The sequence below is a fragment of the Limulus polyphemus genome, unplaced genomic scaffold (genome assembly GCF_000517525.1).
Source record: "Limulus polyphemus unplaced genomic scaffold, Limulus_polyphemus-2.1.2 Scaffold240, whole genome shotgun sequence".
Taxonomy (NCBI): domain Eukaryota; kingdom Metazoa; phylum Arthropoda; class Merostomata; order Xiphosura; family Limulidae; genus Limulus; species Limulus polyphemus.
The window spans coordinates 3605-27510 of NW_013665850.1; the positions used below are offsets into that span (position 1 = coordinate 3605).

Below are 23906 nucleotides of genomic sequence, written 5' to 3' on the forward strand. Positions count from 1 at the left end.
TCTGCTGGAAAGTCCAAGCTAAAGAAATGAGCATCACTTATAGTCTGTGGAATGGTACAGTTTGGATTGGGCATTGAGTAATAGTCTTGCAGAACACCCCATATTGACAGTAGGCACTGGATAGAACTGGGGAAAGGAAGAAAGGAGAGGTCTGGGTAGAGGAGTAAATAAATGTGTTGGGATAGTTTGAGAAGCATCAAAAGCATAGATATATGAATGATGATGACCACAGGTGAGGAGAAGAGAGTAAGTCTTAAGATAAAAGTGGTATAAAGAGCAAGAAGCCAACAGCTCAAACGAGAAATGTGTGAGAGCATGAAACACCACATTAAGGTCCCAGTCAGGTGAAGAAGGAATAAAGTGGAGAGGACAAGGGAAGAAAATACCCTATGGTAATGGGAAAGGTAGTGAATAAGGATGCCCAATAACCAGCAATGGTGGAGACTGACAAACTATGGTCAATCAAATGAAAAAGGTAGAAAGGTGTGTCACAGTAGAACAGCTGGAAGGAAGGGAGCAGTGTAACATCCTCAACAGTCAAACAAGCCTCTAGAAACTATAGTAGAAACAGGCCATGTGTTTGTAACTTTGTCACCATCATTTGACAATTCATATAGTATTCAATGCTTTTGACACAAAAGCTAAGGTGGAATGAAACTTAAATTTTTTTGATAAATACAAATCTCAGTAAATTGCACATAGACTGAAAAATCAACATGTCTGTTCAAGGTAATGCCAAAGAGAAGAATGAAGTTATTTTGTGTGCAAGTAGTAAAGGGGAGTTACTGTGCATGGAGGTTATGTTGCTTTCCTATTGGTGGAGGTGCCATTGTCACATGATGATGTCATCATGCACCAGTGAAGTTCATGTTAAACACATGAATTTTAGGTGGAAGTTAGCTCAAGGCTAGTGGCATGCAAATCTCATGGGCAGATAGTTATTCTGTGTGAGAGGTGAGAAATCATCATGGAATTCAACTGTTAGTATAATTTTTTAACTTGATTATTCTTCTGAAGTATCAATCACTTTCATATACCAATATTTTTTATTTACATGTTATAAAAGTTCCTAAGGTGATCATTTAGATAATTAAAAAACAAACAAGTGAATAAATACCATCAAATTTACTATTCATCTCTCTCTATTTTACAGATATACATGGGACCAAAATTCTGAGGTAAAAAGGGAACAACCAACTGTCCATATTTACATGTAAAGCTAAACCTAAAAACATTATGAAATGGTCTAAAGGTATCGGTAAGATCCTTGACACAAAACTGCGAGTTTGTTGTCTCATACATATTCTGTAGAGCCATGTTGACAACTCCATCATTCTGGATGGGGGACAAGGAACATGTAGAATACACCAATGATCCACCTGGCTTCAAACTTTTTAGTCCAGCACTGCAAAATATTATGAGCTTAAATGACATGTGATATCAGAATACTTTCCAAAGATGTTAAGCATTATTAAGACTGATTTTCACGACTTCTCCAATGAGATAACTATGGTAAAGAATGATTATGTATGTGTTCTTAACATTAACTAATTATTTACTGTAATAATACCACTTTTCATTATATCTTTAAAGTACAATTAGGGGCAACCCTTATGACAGATACTATTTAGTGAGCATAGCTTGAATTTATCTCTTAAAATAGGCTCACTCAAACTATACCATGTAGTTGGCCTACAGTCAATAAGTTGAATCAACAATCACATTTCATTTGTGTGAATGCTCACCAGTTACATCAACAAACATAGTATATGCATAGTTGAACTATTTTGTAAATAAATTTCACTTCATTGCACCAGCATTCAATCAGTCAACAATGTACAATATAGTTCATTCTAGGATCAATCCTAGAGCAAAAGGAATAGAAAGAAAAAGGGCAATTTGGATTTTTTGTTTCTTTTTACAGTGGTTATAAGGTTTTGGTCAAATTGACCAACCTCATTTAGAGTTAGGGTACAGAAAATAACAGATTAAATATAGTTTTACTGAAAAAAATAAAATAAAACTATTTAGGAGGTTTTAGAGAATATGTAAATGACATTTGAGAATTTTCAGATGAATAAAAGTATTTTTCATCTTAATGTGAAAAATCACTTTGAACTTGGACTATTAAACAAAACTACATGATATATTAATGGACAAATCTTTATTAAAAATTCTTAATTAAAAAAATATTAATTGTGTGTGTGTGTGTGTGTGTGTGTATACAAAAGTCTTGTAATGTTCACTGAAAGTCTACCAAATTTTGTGAAGATGCATGTAATGTATTTAAAGTTATAATGTGGAAACTGTAAAAAGTACCCCATGCTTACAAACTTGGTTGATTCAACAGATCCTGTGTTGAAAGCAATTAAACTATCATTTCTGACATTACTTACTACATTTGGAAAACCAACAGTTGTTTTTGGATATTTAAATATGTATAATATTTATAACCATAATTTAATGTATTTTCTTCTCTGTTACAGTCTCACATTCAATTAAATTGTAATATCTATCTTAACAAATCCAAGGTAAAGGAGAAACATGAATCTCACCATCTGCCAGCAATGCCACATGACAAAAGTAGGAAGTAAACAATAAAAGAACCTCTGAGTATCCCTTAATTTCTTTATATTTGACTTGCACATTTTTAATGTCTAATAGATGAAGCAGAATTCAAAATGTTTGACATCTGTCTAGCATTTAAGCTCTAAACTACTAATACCTCTCTTACATGAAAACTTTAATACTTTCAGATACTTCTAAAAATCTTGAACTATACAAAATAAAACTTGATAATATTGTAAATCACAGTGAAGATGGAGCTTTTAACATATGAAGCTAATGCTTTGGTGGTATTCTGTCTTTGTTACTTGCCATGTGACATGACATATATCACTTACCATAAGATATTCGTCTGTTTGTGAGGAAGTTCTATTCTCTCCTTTAGTCGAGTAGGTTTGAAAATGTTGTTGTCATTTTTGTTTACAGAAAGTCTGTCATTAGTACATGGAACATCAACCAAAACCTATGTAAAAATATAAGAACAGCAGGTTTTTTAGGCATATAAAGCAAAGAAGTATTAAATTCAAATAACTTATGCTTCTTTTTAAATGTAGCAAAATATATCATCATAGAGTTTTGTTCATCTAGCACTACAATAACCAAAAGCACTGTAACACACAAGTAAGCTTTAGAAACCAGGAAATGAATTGAATTAAAGCTAATAATAATTAATTCTCTTCAAAATATTTTGTATAGTTTAGCATCTCAATTCCATCAAGATCACACACATTGTTTTGGTGACTTAAGTCAAAATATAATAAAGTAACGAGCATCAATCACGAAACTCTGAACCTAAATAACTTTGGTTCAGTGCAGGTATTAATTCACTCAATACAGGGTCGATCCTATGGACTGACCATGGGACCATTATTACTTGTATGGTTTAATACAGTGTGTATCTTCACAAAATTTAGCAGATTTTTAGTACATATTACTAGTACTTTGTACACAAAAAAGCAGTTTTTTTAATGAAATATTTTTACTAAAGATTTGTCTGCGAATATATTGAGTATTTATTTTGAATAGTCCATGTGCAAAGTGATTTTCATGTTAAGATTAGAAATACTTTCCTTCAATTCAAATATCTCAGATTTGGTTTGTGTATTCTCTAATACCCTCTAAATACATTTCAAATGTTTGTTTTCACTAAAATTTTATATTTTTATCTGTTATTTTCTCTACCCAAATTTGACTGACCTCATTACCTCGTTTATTGCCCTTTGAACCATGTCTAACTACTGTTCATGCCATTATAAGTTGTAAATCACTTTGGGAACATGGAGGTCATGTTATGCTATCGAATTAAGTTACCCACGAGCTGCTCACATGCTTGCCTCATGAAACATTTTTATTTTATTATTATATATTCCACCTAATCTAACCTTAACTAACCCAAAGAGATCCCTATTTTTACATTTTAGTTACTTTTATAATAATAAACATGAAATGAAGTACTTACCCAATCTTCTTTTTTCTTGCTGTCGATTGTCAATGACACTTAGCCTATTTTCTTTATACTAATGGTAATAATGCAATAAATAATTGTTATTTAATTAAATAATGCAAAAAGTAGACAATTTCCCCTAACTCTCACAATTTTTCTATGCAACAAGAGCCATTACAAATTCATACAAGCAAGTCGTTATCTTTCCCATGGGAATGAAGCTTGTACTAACAGTGAAATTGACAATTCTCCATTCAGAAAACAATGTTATACAATACTTCATTTGATAGATGAAAAACCTTGGTTTTCTATTTGTTATAAGTAATATAGAATTAAACATAAGAGAGAACTATTAACAAATCCTGAAAGAGAGGATGTGACAGGTGGGTGTGGCAAGAGGGGGGTCTAATTTTTCTATTTGATAGCTCTGTAACCAAACAAAATCAAAGGCTATAGAAATTATGGTTTGTCTGAGCAATGACGATTTAATGTGAGTAATTTACATTTAATTTCGTACTTATTGGAGGGATGGTGGATAAAATAGAAAAGAGAAGATGCATAGAGAATGTGTGTCATATGTCACACACTATGGGAAATTCAGGATTTTTTTTAATATTGCCATATAAAATTAAGAATTTGAAAGTTATATACTATTAAAATATGGAATATTATAAGATTTTATGCTATACTACTTGGAATAATGTAAACAAAAAGTAGTGTTACGACAGCGGAAGTCACGTGACGCTGGTAACACGTAATGAGTATCTAGAAGGTTCCTGAAGGCTCGAGACACCCTCTATTTTGTATATATAAGACCGGCGAGAAGTGACGGCATAAGTAGATAATTAAATAGCAGACAGGGAGATAGAGACAGATAATCCATATAGTGTGTGCTTAAGTTAAAGTGACTGTGGAAATTAAGTGCATTGCAAAGTTGTATTGAGAAAGAATAAACTAGTTTTATTTAAGAAAGGACTTGTATTGCTAAAGTTTCATCCGAAATAAATTATACAGGAAATTAACAAACGACCAGAGACGTAACAGTAGATTAATAAAATTTTGAATTTAAGTTATTAAAACCTCGTGACATGTGCAGTAAAGGATGCTCGTCATGATAGGGTTAAACTCAACAATTAATTGATTCTTATCATTTTGCAAGTGTTATCTGCAACATTCATTTGATCATAGCACAATGTTATATATTCAAACTCACCAAATGGAAGCCATTCTTGATATAGAAAATAGCTTTAAAAAAAATCCAAAAACATAATTTTACTAGAGTACAGTAACTAAATAAAAATCTGATGAAGAAGAGCCTATGTCCTGAAGTTTTCAAAGAATTTAACTTCTCCCAGAGCATCGAGAAAATGACACTTTCAAATTGACCATAAATTACTGATATAACAGTAGTTTTATGAGAAAGTAAAGCACAAGAAACATTTCAAATATTCACAAGAATGTTATAGTATAAAATATTTTATAAAATCCTTGAAGAACAATAATAACATTTAGAATTTGTCATTCAACCCGACACCTTCATAGATTTTTATTCATAATGGAAAAAGGGTTATCCTGTTTGAAAGAAATATTTTTCACATAATTATTCCTGACATTAATTACATTTTATTTTTGTTGGAATAATTTTTACAGTTACATACTCTTGTGAAACAAACTTGTATATATGATTTCATTACATGTATATAGGTTGAAAAGGTCAAGATTGTTATTTACTTATGAAGAAGTTAAGACCAGACAAATACAAACATTAAGTAATGGCAAAAAAATATTTGACACACTTATTTTAGTATTCTGCACTGAAGGTTACATAACATACCTTCTGGTGCTATTTATAACTGCTATTATTAAAATGAGTGCATATCTTGTTACAAAAAGTTCAATGGTTGAAAGCTATCTGAATTAAATATATTGAGTTTTAATTGAACATTTTCTAATTCTTGAAGAATAACTATTGTGTTTCTTTTCATGTGTAGGTTTAATAAGTAAGACTACAGTAGAAGAATGACCTAGATGGGCCAGATGGCATTTTATCGCCTTGTCTTGTTTTGTTTGTATGTTATAATATGAATAAAATGTCATTGTCTCAAGCAAAAGAAAATCATAAGTGCTTCAGTGCAGCTCATTTTCTGAGATTTAATTCAGTTTATGCATACATACCTTACTAGGTGACTACGTTATGGTACTTGGCACAACGTTTTACATCATCTTGGACATTGCTGTGAAAAAAGCTAAAACAGAAAGAGCTAAATCTATTTTACAAAGCTCCCCCCCCCCAAAAAAAAGAGAAGAAAAACCAACAACAACTTTGTAGTGAAATATTATAAATGTCTTATTATGTTTTTATTTACTGCATACTTGATTTTCCAAAGGAAGCACACAAACACATCCATCAAGTCCAAAAGTTCACTGTGGTCTCTTAGATTAACTGCTTTTTGGGCCTGAGTCCTGGATCCTTCCTGTACATAGTAATATCTAATTTGTTGCTTAACCATTGAAATCCATTCAGTGGGCAATTTAGAAAAGATTAGAACAAAGGAATAAAAAAAGTTTAAGATAAAGTTCTGTGTAGTTTTCAGGAGATGACATCACTCAAGTTTCTTGTGTTTAATATGTCTTCATAAATAATCAAATGTATCAGGTGTATAAGAAAGAGCTGTTTTGAAAAATCTGCATTTTATGCTTGATACAAATGTGCATGTTTATATTGTTGCGTCAGCGAGTCACATGACTAGTGTGACGCCAAGTTCTAGAACTATCGCGTACCTTGGCGAATGCTCTAGTATTTACTAGATATAGGGTAGTCGGGTATATAAAAGAGGGTGACAACGTGACGGGGAATGTAATGTGTGTAGACAGTGAGTAATTGATCTGCAATCAGAAGTATTATTGAGCACGTTCGTTGAAGTTGAGTGTATCGGTAAAGTTATATTCGGAAAGAATAAACCAGTTTTATTAAGTAAAGAACTTGTGTCGCTAAAGTTTCGTCGGAACGAAGTTACGGAAAGTTAATTAACAAACGGAGACGTAACAATATGTTGAATTCAAGACCACAAGATACAAGCTATGTTTTAACCTAGGAATTAATCCATACTTACCAATTCACACCAATGTTATGAAGCTGTTGCTATATTAGCCAAGCTAATAGGGCTACATGTACAAGCCTAAGAACAACAACTTTTCATCATACAATAGCTTATATCTCACATACACTTATAAAACATCAGGACTTAATACCTTCTCTGATCTGTGGTTGAAGCAACAACAGTCAACTCATACCAGAATTCTAAAGTTGCTATATTTAAACTGAGCTAGCATAGCTGCAAAATTCAGGAACACAAATGCTCATTTCACATTAACTCAGATCTCCTGTGCATTTTGTTACATGTCAAGATGTAAAATCTAGTGTTGTAACAATGAATAAAAAGATTATCAAGTCCACTGTTCTGAAACTGCTGCTACCTGTAAAATTAAACAGAGCAAGCAGTAATTCAAGCCCCAAACAGATAACCTGCCATCCCTGTTAGCACAGCTTGTATTTATATATCCATTTGTTCAGGAAGTTGCAAGACATTTAAATAAGCTAACTGTACCTTGTCATAACATCCAGTGTGTCTTTCATCACAAGCATTACTTTTCATTATTACAATCCTCTTCCTCCATGAATCCATAGAAGGAACGTAGAACTTGAAAACTTCCATCAGACGGTTTATTCGTGATTCACTAATATCATTACATATCAGTTTATCTATCAAATGAATACAGAATATTTATTAAAAAGGAAGGAATTATAAGACTAATCTATTTTAATGTTAACAAAATTTCTGTCATTCACATTACATATTGGGGTTGCAAGTACTCTAATGCAGTATATTTCTTGTTTAAACATAAGAGTATTTTAAATGTCAGATTATATGTAAATTTACATCATTGCCTTGAAACAATACAACAATATCATGGCATAAAAATAAACTGGTATATTAAATAATAGAAGTACTGTAACATTAATGTAAAAAGAAAAGTTTTTAAGCAAATTATACTTTTGAAATAAACTGTTTGCTACTAACAAGATGACTGCACTAACTACACATAAGAACTTGGGTTAAAATCTCTGTGGCTCAGGTAATTGTGCTGGGACAATTGCTTCACCTCATTTACATTAATGATATTGATAGAGGCACAGTCAAGAAACAAATTTGTTGAAGATGTAAAAAAGCAGTGGCCTGACTTATAATGAGAATATCATGTCTTTGTAATATCTTGTAAATTAAAAAATGATGACTTTGGGTCTTTATGTTACTTTTGAGTATTAACACTTATTGAGAAAATTGCTGCACCTAATGTTTACTTTAATTAGTTGCATTTTGAGAATTCAACTTACATAGCAGAAACAAACATCTTAAAATTTTCTCAAAAAATACAAAAATCAATGGATGCAAAAATTAGTGAAATGAGTAAAAGTTTTAATTTATTACATCAAAATGGGAATTTGGAAAGACAGGTGAAAAATTAGAACAGTCAGCAAGCATTCAAAAAGAACTTCGATGTGAAGTCTCTTAATTAGGTGGATGAAAAAAAGTTCTAATTTTCCTCCACTGAAAATGAATTTCAGACAGGCACTTGCTTCCTCTCACATATAATAGCTACTCTTGTTCAGTGCTGCCCTCTATTTACAAATTTTTTTGCATGCCACAAGCCCTTCACTCCCATACACACCTCAACTCACATGGTTTAACTGATTCTCCCATTCAAATTACCATGCGACAAACCTCCAGCAACATTAGTGCTACACACCCACATGATTCATGTGACTCCCTCTATGCTATTCTACCTAACTATCACTTCAAGCTTAGGCAGAAACATAAGTGTCAGTTGACAGAGGGAAGTGTGACCAGAAGTAAGTACCTGTTAGAAATACATTCTCAGTGTAGGAAAATTATAACTTCCGACAAGGTACCTCACTTCCGCTCACATACATAGTTAAAATACCACATTGAATAGATTGAGGGACTGGTGCAAGGAAGAAACTAGAAGCATCCGAAGGATACCCTAATGAGGGAACTCTCTAATAAGAGAATTATATGTCTGAGACCACACTACTTCTGTACCAGATATACTCTTCGTCCAGATGTGGAAAGGTGTGACAGATTCCAACAGAAAATTGTGAGGAGCACATTCCAATGAGAGAGAAAATGGCTGGACAGTGATCCTAACCACAATATATTGTAATTTCATTCTCCCTGATGAAAAAAAATGTGAGTAAAATAAGGGATGTGCCCAAGGTGTAGAGTGGCTAGAGTGCAACGGCCTGTACACTGCAAATCAACTGCATCCAAAACTCGACCGCCAGGAACACATATCCATGCGAGGATAGAACAAGGATAATACCATCGGTAAGTCAACTACAATCCAAAACTCAACCACCAGTAACTGATATCCATGCGGGGATAGGAAAGAGGATCATACCTTCTTCACCTCAAGTTCAGCTGACCGGAGAGGGAAAAATCCCACCACCAATCTGTGAACAGGGCAGATGTAAGCAGAGTGAAATATATCCCACTCAAATCAAACAGTCCAGGACTACCTCAAATGCAGTAACATCCTCAGCACAAAGACATCGAGAGGTCGTGCAAGAGGAAAAAGTGGAACAGCCAACAAGTGCCACCACTGTGACTCATAACACTGAGATAGTGCACTCGTGCCAAATTGAGTGAGGGATCAGGGACACCCTGAACACATGTGTGAGGTCTTATGTTGATTGGTTCAGCTCTAAATCTAAAACTCAACTGCTGGGAACTGACATCCATGCAAGAGTAGGATAAGGGATTCCAATCGAAGAGGTGAACTGCATTTATGTCAGCACACTATATGTGCGAGTACATCACATCAATTGGTTCAGCTCTAAATCCAAAACTCAATTGCCGGGAACCAACATCCATGTAAGGGTACAATGAGGGATCCCAATAGAATGGCATGTGTGAGGACATGATGGAGATTGGATCAGCTCTAAATCTAAAACTCAACCACCAGGAACTGACATCCATGCAGAGTAGGACGAGGGATCTCAATCGGTACTACTGAGCATGGACAATATGTTGATTGGTTCAGCTCTAAATCCAAAACTCAATCGCCAGGAACTGACTTCCATACAAGGGTCGGATAAGAGATCCCAATTATTATGATGGTGCAATCCAAAGCTACAACATCTCCTCGGAAAAACCCGCACAGAGATGGAGCATACAATTGGATGACATCTTGTCATCTACACCAGCAGAACACCACTGCTCTACTCTCAACTGAATGGAGTCTTTATTGTTTATATTGTATATCTCTCATTCAGAAAGATAACTCCATGGTCCACCATCCCAGCGGCTTGGAACTGGAAAGTGGTAAAAATTCTCACTCTAATGGAAGAAACAGGGAGGGGGCAAATGTAGTGGTGATTCTGGAGGAATGTTTACACAGGAAACAATGCAATGAGTGACCACAAAACCATATCTGGAAAAGCAGACAAAACCAAATTTATTCAATTTAAGGAATGGCAGTAATCCCCTTCTGCTTTACCCATGAAGTCCATGGGTTAATATGGTCCGGAACAGGCATATTCATGATACAAAGATATCGCAAGGAATAACCTATGAGCGATCTTGTGGAACATCCCATCTCTAGTTTATGTGATTGTAGTGAACAGTGTGCATTTTATGACCATGGAAATTATGAAAGTGAGGGTCAACATTGCTTCACAGTGTGGGTTTTAGTGATTGAAGTATACCTGGACAGGCACCACTCCCCACAGAACAGTATCCTGGTCAAAACATGGGACAGGTCCCTGAAAAATAATATGTATGGCAAAAGAAATAAAACTTACCCAGTTACAGTCTCATCAAACAATGAAGGATGGCAACAGGTGGAAGACATTACCCTGACGAGGAAGAAACAGCTACCCAAACCAGATAATGGGAGATGAACATACCAGGTGTAGTCCCAGTGTTCAACAGACAAAGTACCTCCAGTGGAAGACAGGGTTGAGATGCAGGTAAAAGGTATGGTGCCTGAATGGAGTGAAGACACCAGGAATTGATTACAGGAAGAAGGAGACAAGGAATAGAAGGCCAATTGAATCACAAGCTGAACCCATTGCGTAAGAGAGGGAGGGAAAAAAAAGTCATGAACAGTGGAAGGGAAAGAAACTAAGGAAAATGGAGTCAATGGAAAGAAGCATGTACAGGACAGAGAAAATCATTTGAACCTGACCTAGAATAAAGGTGAAAGATGGCAAGAAAAAAAAATGATGCAATATTTCACATGAGCCCCCAGTGTGTAGGTTAGTAAAATCGATTCAGAACAAAAAGAACATATCGAGCCAAAACAGCAGAGAAAACCAGATCTGTGCTGGCCATCAGGAAGGATCAGTTAAAAGAACCTGACCTGGAGTGACATGAATGATCAAAATTCCCTTGATAAGAAAAGTGACAGAATGAGAAAAACTAAAGTTATAAACTGGAGCTAATCCAGTCTGAATGTATCAACAGCCAGGGCAAGTGGGTGATGAACCAGAGACAAAAACAAAAGAGGTAACTTGGAATTGAGAAAGGAGTCAAATGCTTCCCGTGGAGGAATACCACACAGGAGGCAGAGGCAACAAAAATTTTAGGGTCGAGAGGCCACTCCTTGGTAGAAAGTGTGTCAGAACTGGAAAGGCAATCTGCAAAGAGATGTATGTCAAGTGCAAGTTCAAAAAGGGAGATCTATTGTCTATCACAAAGGGAACTAGAACAGGTGCCCCCTTGGCAAATGAAATAATACACCACCATTGAACAGTTGTAATGAACCATGATTAGTTAAATCCAGACAAGAGGAAGAAAGTGAACTAAAACACATGCCAGGGTGTTAACATAGTAAGACCTTTGTCCTGAAGCCTCCAGCTGATCAACCCATGCCCCAAAATCTTTGGAGATGAGTATCAAAAGAAGAGAAACAAATTCAGATGAAGGGGAGGAAACAGTAAACCCAATGACATATTCAACTATCAACGCAGATAGTCGAAGAGGGAAAGGGAAAAGCTATGAGAAGAATCTAAAAGGAACCCCAGCAAGAGACCATGGGTTGTGCAGCATTTCCTGAAAAGATTGCAAAAGTGCCACACCCAAAGCCACATCCCCAAATGCATTAGGACCTTGCTAGCTGTAAGATAGTGAACTGTAATGGCATGGATAACATAAACCTCCATCGAATGCAATCGAGGAGGAGAAAGGATGGTCCCGACAGAGGGGATGATTAAAGAGACACTCCCCAAATAGCCACGATTGTTAGATAGGTAACAGGAAAAAGATATCCAACTGGAAAATCCAACCACCAGAGCTGCTTGTTTAAGAAGCAGATGAGTCTGTTACAACCACCCCCGTTCGAAAGAAGCTAACTGAAGCCAAATATCTAAGTATTGGCGTTAGTAAAATACCCCAAAATGCAAAACTTAAGTAAAACACAGACCACCTGACAAAAGACCAAATGAACCAAAAGAAGTCCAAAGGGAAGGCAGGAAACTGATACCAAATCACATGGTGAAAAACCTAAGATAGCATCCTGAGAAATAAAAACTAATAATGTGTACCGTGGACATTCTCAGTCTCCAGGAGTCTATATAAACAAAGTTAATAAGAAGAAGTATAAAAGATAAATAATAAGGAAAATGAAATAGACATTATACTGTAAAATTAAGTAACTGTGTATTGGCAATAACATATGTAAGAAACGTAATGTTGTGAAGAAACAACTATAATCCATACGTTGAATTACAGGTAATCCTAAAATAACAGAACCATCTTGTCCTAAACTAACATTATAGAACAAAGAATACAAATAAGCTCTAATTTCAAACCTAAACTCAAGTATGAGTATTGACCAATCTAAGTGAACTTATCTTATTGAATCCAAATAATTACAGATAATAATATTAACAATAAAAATATTCTAAAATTCTAACAAGACTTTATTTCAAAATGTATGGGCCCCCAAACTTGAGTTGAGGCCCGATGAAGGTCAGCTCATTGGACGATCAATGTCCCGATGAAGTAAAGCCAGTAATCTCTCAGTCGAGGACTGTCACCTGAAGCCTGTGTAAATGTGCTGATAGAAGATATAACCTCCTAAGTGGTAACTTAAAATCCATAATTCAAAATGAATAACCAAACACAACCATGTTGGCAGAAACAAATAAAAAGTATGAAAAAAAATTGAAATAAGTATTAAGTTCTGTAACTGGGTAGAAATATCAAATGATTCCACTTTGAAATAAATGACAAATATCACTATTGCATAATAAATAGTAAACTTATTTAGAGAAATTGATACGAAAATGTGAAAAGAAAAACACTTAAAGAGAGCACAAACTGAACATGAGAACTGCCAAACGAGAAGTGATAGTTAGGTAGAATAACATAGAGAGAGTCACATGAATCATGTGGGTGTGTGGCACTACTGTTGGTGGAGGTTTATCGCAGGATAATTTGCATGCAAGAATCAGTTAAACCATTTGAATCAAGAGGTGCGTGGGAGTGATTGTGGAATGCATAAAACATTTTTGCAAACAGAGGGCAGCACTTAATGAAAATAGCTATGTATGTGAGTGGATATAAGATACCTTGTTGGAAAGGGTCTTGGGACATATGATGATGAAACTCTAAAGACTTCAAGACAGTGTTCTATAAAAAAATGTTGTGTTTTTTACATATAGATATTGATTACAGATTCAACAAGCCATGATTTTATTGCATAAGCACTGGTGGAGCTTCATTTAGAATATGATGTGCAGTTTTGTTCTCATTATATTGGAAGAAAATTGAGTTGCTAGAGAGGGTTCAGAGGATGCCTATTCGGATGATGCTGAAGATTGATAGGTTGAGATATCTGAGCTTGTTCTCTCTTCAAAATGGTCAGAGGTAACCAATTGAATTTTTAAAACTATTATGAGAAACTATAAAATTGAATAATTAGATTTTCTGTGTTGAATTCTGAGAGCAGTAGGACAAAAGAACATAAACTTAAGAGATGGAAAAAATCAGACATCTCCAGTTGATGGATCTTTTCCTCAACAGTGTGAAAAAATTACCAAATACAGTGGTAAAGATTAAATAAAAGGTTGATGAATATTTTTGGGACCAGGGTTGTACCACACTAAGTGATTAGTTTTCTGTTGTTGAGGAAGGCTGACAATTTGGACATTCTTGTTGAGCCAAAAGGCTCCTTGTTGTCCCATAAGTTATAACTAGAAAAAAGTAGAAGAAATGCAGAAGTTAGAACTGAGTAGAATTTGAGAGCATCTTTACTATTTTTCAATTTTAAAAGTTTAATAAAATTATTGAAGTCAAAATAGAAAACCTTGTTAGTTATTTTCCAAATATAATGCATTACTGTCATATTTTATAACTATAATTATTTATATAGCAACATCTTGTATAACTAGTTCTTCACCTGGCAGTAGAGTAAGAAGAGCTGTAAGAGCTTTTCCACCAGGTGCTGCACACAAATCAGCCACTATATCACCTGGTTTGATTCCCAATGCAAGAACAGGTAACACTGAAGCTCCATCCATTAAGTAGTAACCTAAGCACAAAGTAAATGATGCGAGTTGTATTGGTATCCAATAAAAAAAATCCTCCAGAATTATTATTAATTACATTTTCTTTAAGTTCAGCTGTTGCCAATAACTATTTTGTTTACATTATGAATACAAAGATTTAGTACATTATATTAAATTGATTTTGGAGCCTCATCACATCATTGTAGTCCAACTGACATGTTTGATCATGCCATATCTGATAGCCATCCATATTCCTTTGTTTTACAATGCCATAAAATACAATTGATATTCCTATCTTGGAAATTCTAAATCTCCAATCTCAAAACATCTTTATGATCTGAATGTATAAATATTTTGCATCAGAATGGGTTGCTATATACCCTTCCAAAAATGGTAAATTTTTGGTGTTTTCACACTACCTATGAAATGTCAAAAAATTTGAACATGTAGTTGTAATTCATGCCTTTCAAGGCAAATTTATATAGGCTGTGGTCGTCACAAGTCTTGCTGATTTACATATTCAAAATACCTTTAACATAATGTACTCAACCCTCTGTACTAACAAGTATATTTTTATGATTTAGTTTGTCCTACAACAGATATTGAGAAACACATTTATCTTTTAAGCACATTGCTAAAGGAAATCTTGATATTTTAACTTTAGAAATAAAAACATAAAACAGAATTGGTTCTTTCTTCTTTTTCATCTCAAATTCACAAGGCAGCATTTCATGCTTTTCTACTAATATTATGTTTTTAATATCACTAGATTAGTACTAGCCATTCTGAAGTAAGGCTAAACTGTGTGTCATTAAAAATTGTTTACAGGAATCCAAAATATTACTTAAAAACTCCTTTTTCAAAGAGTGGTCTAGTATTTCACCACAAGAAGATTAAACACATTAACATCCTGTGTCAAAAGAAAAATTACTAATTTATATAACTGTAACAACTAACGTAATAACAGGGTTGATAAATGAAAAAAAAAAATATATATATATATTACTGTAAAGCACTAAGTAGAAACACATGTATTTAAAGTACTGAAAATACTTATGTGATATAAAAATTAACTATTCATTATCAAACAACTACCACACTTATAAAAAAAAGTTTGACTTGTACTTCATAATGAAATAATAGGAGGAACAGATATGTTGATCTTATATGACTTAGTCTTGAAATTAGCTAATTGATAAAAAAAATGCAGTAGCAAACACTGCCTTTCAAAACAATTTTTTAAATACTCTCGATACAGCATTTTAACATTATGTTCTGTTGATTCTGAAAAAACAGACTTCAATAAAGTACAAATCAATACCACACAGTTGTTATAATTTTTGTCAAAACTGGTTAATTATAATACATTAATTATTCAAAACTAGAATACTGTCACCAGTACAACATTAAAAAATTTAAGTGTTCAGTTATTAAAGAAAAACACACAAATCTGTGAAAACACCCATATATTGTAACTTATATACCAAGTAAGCCAAGAGAATCTCGTTTTGGACTTGGAAAGTCAGAAAGATCTCCTCGAGAAAAAAAACCATGCACTCAAGTGTTCTGGAAAGTTCAATTCTTTTTCTTGTTTAACTGAAAAAGATTCGGTCATCTGAGGTTGGTAGAGGTCAAAATATTCTTTTTCATTGACTATTTCTTCTTGATGTCTCATCTTTGTCACAGGCATATAGTCTTGTTCTGCCAGCCTCATCAAATCATTTGGACTGATATATCGAACACTATCTATACTCTCATTATGTTGACTGGAATAGCCTGTTACTTCAGAATCATCAGAAGATATGTCTGATTGGTTTTCCCCTTCACCTGAAACTGTCTGATTAGGTGGTTCTTTCTGGTACACTGTAACTGTATCAGAATGACTTTCACTTTTATCAATTACACTGTTTTGGGTGCTAATATCTAGAGCAGATGAATATACATCTCTCAAATGTAATGCTCCAAGGTCAAAAAGCATATTTTCTGTTTTTTCTTGGTTAGAAAAACAATTGATGACAGCAAAATATTTGTGGGGGCAAAGCAGAGCCAGTCTTATAGAGGGCCATTGTTTTCCAAATATACTTGAATAAAAGTCATCAAAGTGCTGGATTGCCAAGTCTGTTGACCACTTCTTGTTGGATAACTTTGCCTAAAAAAAAAAGTCTTTGAAACAATATTTTTGGAATTTGTACTTTTTTCAACAAGAAAAATTTAAAAACCATGTCAGTGTTTTATATACAAGCTCAATGTCTTACTTTCAAATAACAAAACAAAAATTCTTAAACTTCTGTTGGATAGATAAACAGCATGAAGAGCTATATCCAATTTAGTTCTGATGCTTTAGCTTTTTGGGTAGAAGTGACCACACAGGGTTGAATGGCCCATTATTTTAAACTTTATGTTCTGAAATTTCATTAGTAATTTTATATTCTCTAATCTCTAATAAAAAAGGATTTTCCATGACATTCCTACCAAATTTTTTACATACAAATATATAAATTCTAAAGTTGCAAATTCAGAATTTAGGTATTCCTTGATAAATATTTTTTTTCAAGCAGTAAGAAATAGCCATTTGTTCCATAGAGGCTATCTCATTTTCTACTATCACCCTATTTCTAAGTAAACATAGAAGCCCATTTCCCTATATCCAACCCTTATATCTAAAATACTCATCCAATCTTTTATTGAACTTTTTCAATGTTGCTGCTTCTACTAGATTAAGAAGACAAACCATTCCACAGATATCCACTTTGTTAGAAGAGCAATGTAATTTTAACTCAATTCATCTTAAAGTTGTCTCTCCTAGTCTTGCTAACTGCAGTTTTTAATAAAAATGTCCTCCACATCTATAGGATTGCAGGTGAATCAATACTGTTTGTATGTTAACTTAGTGAATCCTAAAATCAACTACTTTTACAGTATGTAAAACAGTAGGCATTGAAGTTGAAAATGCATATTGTTAGAAAGTATATATTTAAAAAAGGGATATTTTATAGACTAGCACAACCTCTTGGCTTAGGGGAGGAGACATACTCTTAAGGTGTTTAAGACTGTTAGATGTTGGAAGCCTAACACCCAAACAACACACACACATGCACAGTGGTATATGGGATGCTGGAGATCTCTAACACTATACACTAAGCAGCTCATGATTTGTTTATCATTAGGAAACAAGTAAAGAGTTATTCACTTATCAGTCACCTGTTGCAATAATACTGCATATACTTTTCCGGCCATGATTCCAGACATTTTAGTATTGTTTTACAACTTCATAAGCAGGTTAAGGCAATGTTGGAGCCTTATATATAACTACACAGTTAATCAAATACTTTATAACCGAAATGAATAATCACAAGTCATTTTATTTATTAGGCACACACATACTTAGTCAAAGTAAGAATCTACTATTTTGGACATTCTTCAAGTAGCCTAAATTTAAAGTCAAATTAGAACAATGTCAATCTTTTTTTAAAATAAACCTTTTGATGATTATAACTTTATCTTACAAAATTTGAAAACCATTATAGAATGAGTAAAAATAAAACTAGATAATCTTTTCAGATAATATAGTGTTAACAACACTGTTTAACTTCTCAAAACTAGCTGCTGTAATGTTCTATTTCTCAGATGATGGTATGATACATAATAAAATCTGAAAAATTAGCTGTGTAACACTGTAACCACATTTATGGTATTTTTTTATATGTAAGAAAAGACTTTCCACTATAATAAAATAGTATTTTGGATTAATCAGTGTCAACTATATAGTCCTAAAGCAACTTAAGTAATTTAAATAATATTAATATATTTTCTGATATAAAAGTTTTTATTATAGTTTTACCTTACAAAGTTTGAAACACAAAAGGAATAAGTAATCAGAGAACCTAGAGCCTAATCAAATAATATTAGTTTTAGTGTGGTGATAACAGTATAAATTCTTAAGTGGGCCTATATAACTATAGACTAATTTGCTCCTTGTTACTGAACTGTTATGGCTTTGGATACATACCTCAAGCACTTTTTTGTCTTTTCTTTAAAGAGTAGGCTTACAACAGTAGAACAGTTTCACACTTTATTACATAAAAAAAACACTTGATAATATTAAACAGTAGATATTGTTACATCTGCATCTTAGAAACACAGTGCTGTTACTTTTTTTTGTTTAATAAATATTTCTTGTGTATATAACATAAAATTTTGTGTAAATGCAACTTCTGGTTCCAACTGTCCAAGTAAACAAATTATTGCCATTATGATTTCTCATTATTAATTTTGGTTTGTTCAGCTTAATCAATTAGTGTTACAATTCACAAAAATAATCAGCTGATCAAAACTAGTGTTTCTGATTATAACAACTATCCAAGTAATTGAAATATTGGAATTATGATTTATCACAATTATTCTTTTATTAATTTAATTTTTTTCAGCTTCAGGCCTACATGACCCAATGATTAGGTGGTCATCTTACGATTTGATAGCCACTGGATCAACTCTCATTGCCCTTAACCACTTGGTAGTTCAAAATTAAGGGCAGTGGTAGATAGCCTTAGTAACCTTGCCACAACTCGGAAACAAAGAAACAGGTTTAATGCTCCTGTGGCTGAAAGTGCGATTCAAGAGGAAAGGCAACTTGCTGACAGTACCTACAACCAACTCTTAGGCTACTTTCTTATCAATAAATAATGGGATTGACAATGCATTACAATGCTCCTATTGCTGCAAGGATAAACACCTTTTAAATTTTTTTGGCACTGGGTATGGAATCCATAACTATCAATTCACGAGACAACAACCCTAACTACTTGGCCATGCCAGTCAGGAAGCATTATAATGTAACAGTCAAACCTATTCAGAGAAAAAAAAATAGTCCAAGAGTTGTGGTTGGTGCTACTAGCTGGTTATCTTTCCTCTGGTAAGCAGTTCAAAATTATGGACAGCAACAGATAACCTTAGCTTTGCTATAACTCAAAAAACTTGTTCAACTTCAGATACATACCGAATTAATAAACTCACACAAAATAACAGTTATTACTACTTTCATTATCATAGCTGTGTCCAAAAGTGTGTAGGCATTCTGCTTGTGTACAACTCATGAATGTAAGGGTGTGGCATAGTGGCTAATACAATGTGCTCTAACTTAACATATTGCTTACTTACTACAGGCTAGAAATGTAATCAGTGTTACTTAAGAGTAAGGTTATTTCGATAAGAAAAAGCTACGCCAAATCATTATTCCTTATTCTATATTTAATCAAAAAAAATTTACTTTTGAATAACTTTCTCAATTAACTGTGTTGTCAGAAATTACTAAACATGGACTAATAACAGTCTAACAATGTAACACTGGTAAGTTGTTAACCTATTTACATGAATAGAGCTCTTGTTTAATTGTAAATGGCTGAGCTAGATAGAAAGCACTGAAAAGGGAAAACAAGTCTGATTGTTGTCACATGCCTATTAAACACTACCTAGTACAATAAGCTTTAAGTTGTTTGATATATTTAATTCTCAGCATGCTTATGTGTATCTACAATTTCTTGTGTCTGTACTGTAAAGAATAAATTTTCCACCCATATCAAAAGTTTTTGATTAAAAGCTTGTAATGTTTTTTATACTTATAAAGTTGTTAATTATTTTTAAGTTTATCATGCTGATAAGGGAATTGGAAAAGATATTTCTGTATTACTGCAATTTTAATATTCCTTGTAATACTTCAGCCTTCCACCTTATGAATTATAATAAGATCATCCAGTAACACCTCAAGTTTTCTTACCATATAGTACACATATAGTAGTCTTTATTTTCTAAGACAAGAGTGAACTTGTTTTACATTATCTATCACACACTACAACAAAAATATTTACTAGTTTTATCATGTGATATCTAAGGATAATTTCTCAATGTACAATTAGTTTATTTCATTTTCGCAGTCTTGTGAAAATTTGTAAAGAAAACCTATGGAACTGAATGGTATAAATAATATTTTCAGCTTGTAACAGGTTTTCTACTATGTTGCATATACAATACATTTTCATGTAAAACAGTTTAGAATTAAAAAAGTAACTTAATCCTAAACTATTATACCTGATAATGGGTATCATATTAAACAAAGCATAGTTTGGAAATGTATTTAAAAATAACCACAAATAAGATGAAAATAGGAAGCTTAGTCTAGTGAGAATAACTGATTAGTTGAATGTAATCAGTTAATGAGCCCAACAATTAACTGAATAACAAATTCCACTTCTAATCTGGTGTTTCAAGATTAAACTAATATTTAATAGACAATTTTTATAGGCCACCTGATTAGACAGATGTGCTCAATAAGAAATTATATGATGAGGTCACAACTTTACTAATAAGAATACTGATGTAATAATTATGACAGACTTCATTTTAGACATACTAATTAGGATTTCATGGAGTTAAATCGTAAGGAAGAGATTCCTTGCAGTGATTCAGGATGGATTTCTAAATCAAGTAGTTAGACAGCAAACCATGGGAGATGCCATTTTAGATTTATTGTTAACTGCTAATGGTATAGGGTTGTAAGAGTAATGATTAAGTTCGATGTTTTGAGACATGTTGATAACTTGAAAAAAATCAAATTTTAGAACCTAACTTTCAGAAAACTAGTTTTTGGGAGATGGGACAAGATTTAACATTAATAATTCAGAGTGATAATTTAATTTGAGAAATTAAATAAATTATTTTTAATTCAAGATAGGCATATTACTACAAAAAAATGGTGAAGATCAAGCCTCAACTGGTTTATTAGAAACACAAGTTAGAAAATCAGGGATATATGCAATGAAGTTCAAGAACTGTAAATTGATACATAGGTTGCAAGACTTACAGATTTATTGGAAGCTAATGATTTGGTTAAAAAATAAATTAGGAAATCCAAAACAACTAGTTAATACTGTTAAAATTGAGAACTAGAGCTGAACGACTATGGAATTTGATAATTTGTTGGTTTCATAAATTTCATTTCATTCATCTAATCAATTATTTTTAAATCAAACTTAGATAGCTAGAGTAATAAAAAACAGTAATAATCAGAAAAACTTATTTGGATTAGTTGATTATTTCATTAATCATGACACTAATCAATTAAGCAGAATAACTTGAAAATAATAATCAGAATTCATAACATAATTTTTGTAACCTATTTATAGCTTACTTAGAAAGCTGGATACATTTTTTGTGTTCTAAAATTCATATATGAAAGCTCATATGATATTATTTTGTGGACACCCAAGCTTGTGAGACTCAAAGAGGTTTAGGAGAGAACAACAAATATGTTTACTCAAGTGCAAACAGGTTGGCTATGCAACGAGTGCTCAAAATCTTTTTATAAGTAATGTTTTACTTATACAATTTCAAACAAAAGTAACAAAGTGTTAAAAATTATAAATTAACAGCTTAGCCAAAACAAATATCAGTAAAATAAAATGTCCAAAATTACACTAGTTTCGGCACCAGTGTGAAATGTGACACCAGTTCACTGGCTGCTGTGTTAGCCCTACAGGAAACAGCTAATAGTCTCCTGTTGTGATTAATTGTTTTTATGCTAGGATTAGTGTTCCAATGGCACAACCACAGTAATAAAACCATAAAATCAAAAGAGAACATGAAATGTTAAGTAATACAGAGCTTTCTGATCAAAAATGCAGTCATTGCAAAGAAACAAATGATATTATTATTAATATTGATTTTACTGTACATTGGTACTTTCTTTACAGTTGGTATTAGGATAGAGAAAATATGAGACAAGATATTCATTTAGAAGGTTCTATAGGTTAAGCAAATGAAATATGAAACTAAGTTGAAAAGTATTTTTATCTCCACATGAAGATCACCTTTCACTCAGAATGACTCAATAAACATATCTTTAGTAAAATATTTTATTAAAAAGTTTTTTGTGTGTAGAACAGACTTGTAACTTATTGATATCATACTTTCCTTTTTCCATTAATTGTCTAACTTTATAGTACTCTATTAATATATTTCTCCATGGCTGTCATAATAACTGATGACATGCAGACATAGCCTTGAAAGGTCAAAAACCCATATCTAGATATGTTGTTTTGCAAAATTACTCCTCTGTCCACTTAGGTTTATCGTTATACTTATAGAATGTTTAGCCTTAACATTTAGTGCATATTGTTGCTGTTTGTTTAAGGCTATTTATACTTTTCTGAGTTATGAGTACACTGGAGCCATTAAGGAAGTAAAACTAAAAGCAAACTGCAAAAGGATAAATTTATTTTTAGTCTGGTTTTATTTTTAGGGTTTCTTTACTTTACATTTTTACTTTTAAAATGTTTCTCTGATGTTTGTTACATGTTATTCAAATTCATTGTTTTTACATACTGGTACTTCTTACCCAATGCTTATCTTTCTTTTTCAAGTTGAACTTATTGGAAAACCTCCTTTGTAGAACTTTATCCTGTTTTAAATTATTTAAACTGCGATAAAGTACGTGAGAAACAGAACAGATTCGAAGAAAGGACATAATTAGGCCTAAAAGAAAAAAAAACGTTTAACTTCCAAATAATAGATTTTGTTACTTAATTTCTTAGCTCAGCTTAAAATAAAAACACAATATGATATCATATTTTAAACGTTTAGGGTTCATAACTGTATTCTTAGTGCTATTAGTACAGTGTTACCGTTAGTTACAGAAATAATTTGTTATCTCTCCTACGTGAATTAAAAAAAGAAACAGCGTGAAACGCGGATGAAGATATTTTATTTTAATCAAGTGTGATTTTGTTTCAGCTGCCACTTCCAATTAAGCCTGAACTACCCACTCACCCATTATAAAGTTAACCATGCTTTGCAAATATTTATTTCTCATTTTGCACCACAAGTTCCAAAATTTGTATTGTACTATAACAAGACCTAAGGGCAATATTTGTGGAGGGACGATTTTCACACCAGCATTTCCTCACCATATCTAAAGTTAACTAAACATGGCAATGTTTAATAATGGTTTTGTGTATCAACCTTCAGAATTTGCGTTGCACTATAAATAAACTCTATTTGTTTATTTTGAATTTCGTGCAAAGTTACTCGATGGCTAACTGCGCAAGCCGTCACTCATTTTAAATTGAATGATTAGAGGAAAGGCAGCTACTTAATATCACCCACCGCCAACTCTTAGACTACTCTTTTCCAACCAGTAGTGAGATTGACTGTATCATTATAACGCCTCCACAACTGAAAGAACGAAAATAATCGGGACAGTTATCGAACCCACGGCGAGTCGAATACGTGCCTTAGACCCCCTAATCGTCA

At 32.9% G+C, this 23906-nt stretch overlaps 1 protein-coding gene across 1 annotated transcript; it reads right to left on the reverse strand.

Annotated features, from left to right (window-relative positions):
- Positions 1 to 1110: 1110 nt before the first annotated feature.
- LOC106478675 (5-methylcytosine rRNA methyltransferase NSUN4-like) lies at positions 1111 to 23293 on the reverse strand. The gene is given in 8 exon segments (XM_022382308.1): positions 1111 to 1405; positions 2904 to 3028; positions 7618 to 7772; positions 14495 to 14626; positions 16088 to 16142; positions 16144 to 16752; positions 22993 to 23129; positions 23289 to 23293. Coding segments are annotated over 7 exon segments (1482 nt in total). The 5' UTR covers positions 23122 to 23129; positions 23289 to 23293; the 3' UTR covers positions 1111 to 1128.
- Between the last annotated feature and the right edge of the window lie 613 nt (positions 23294 to 23906).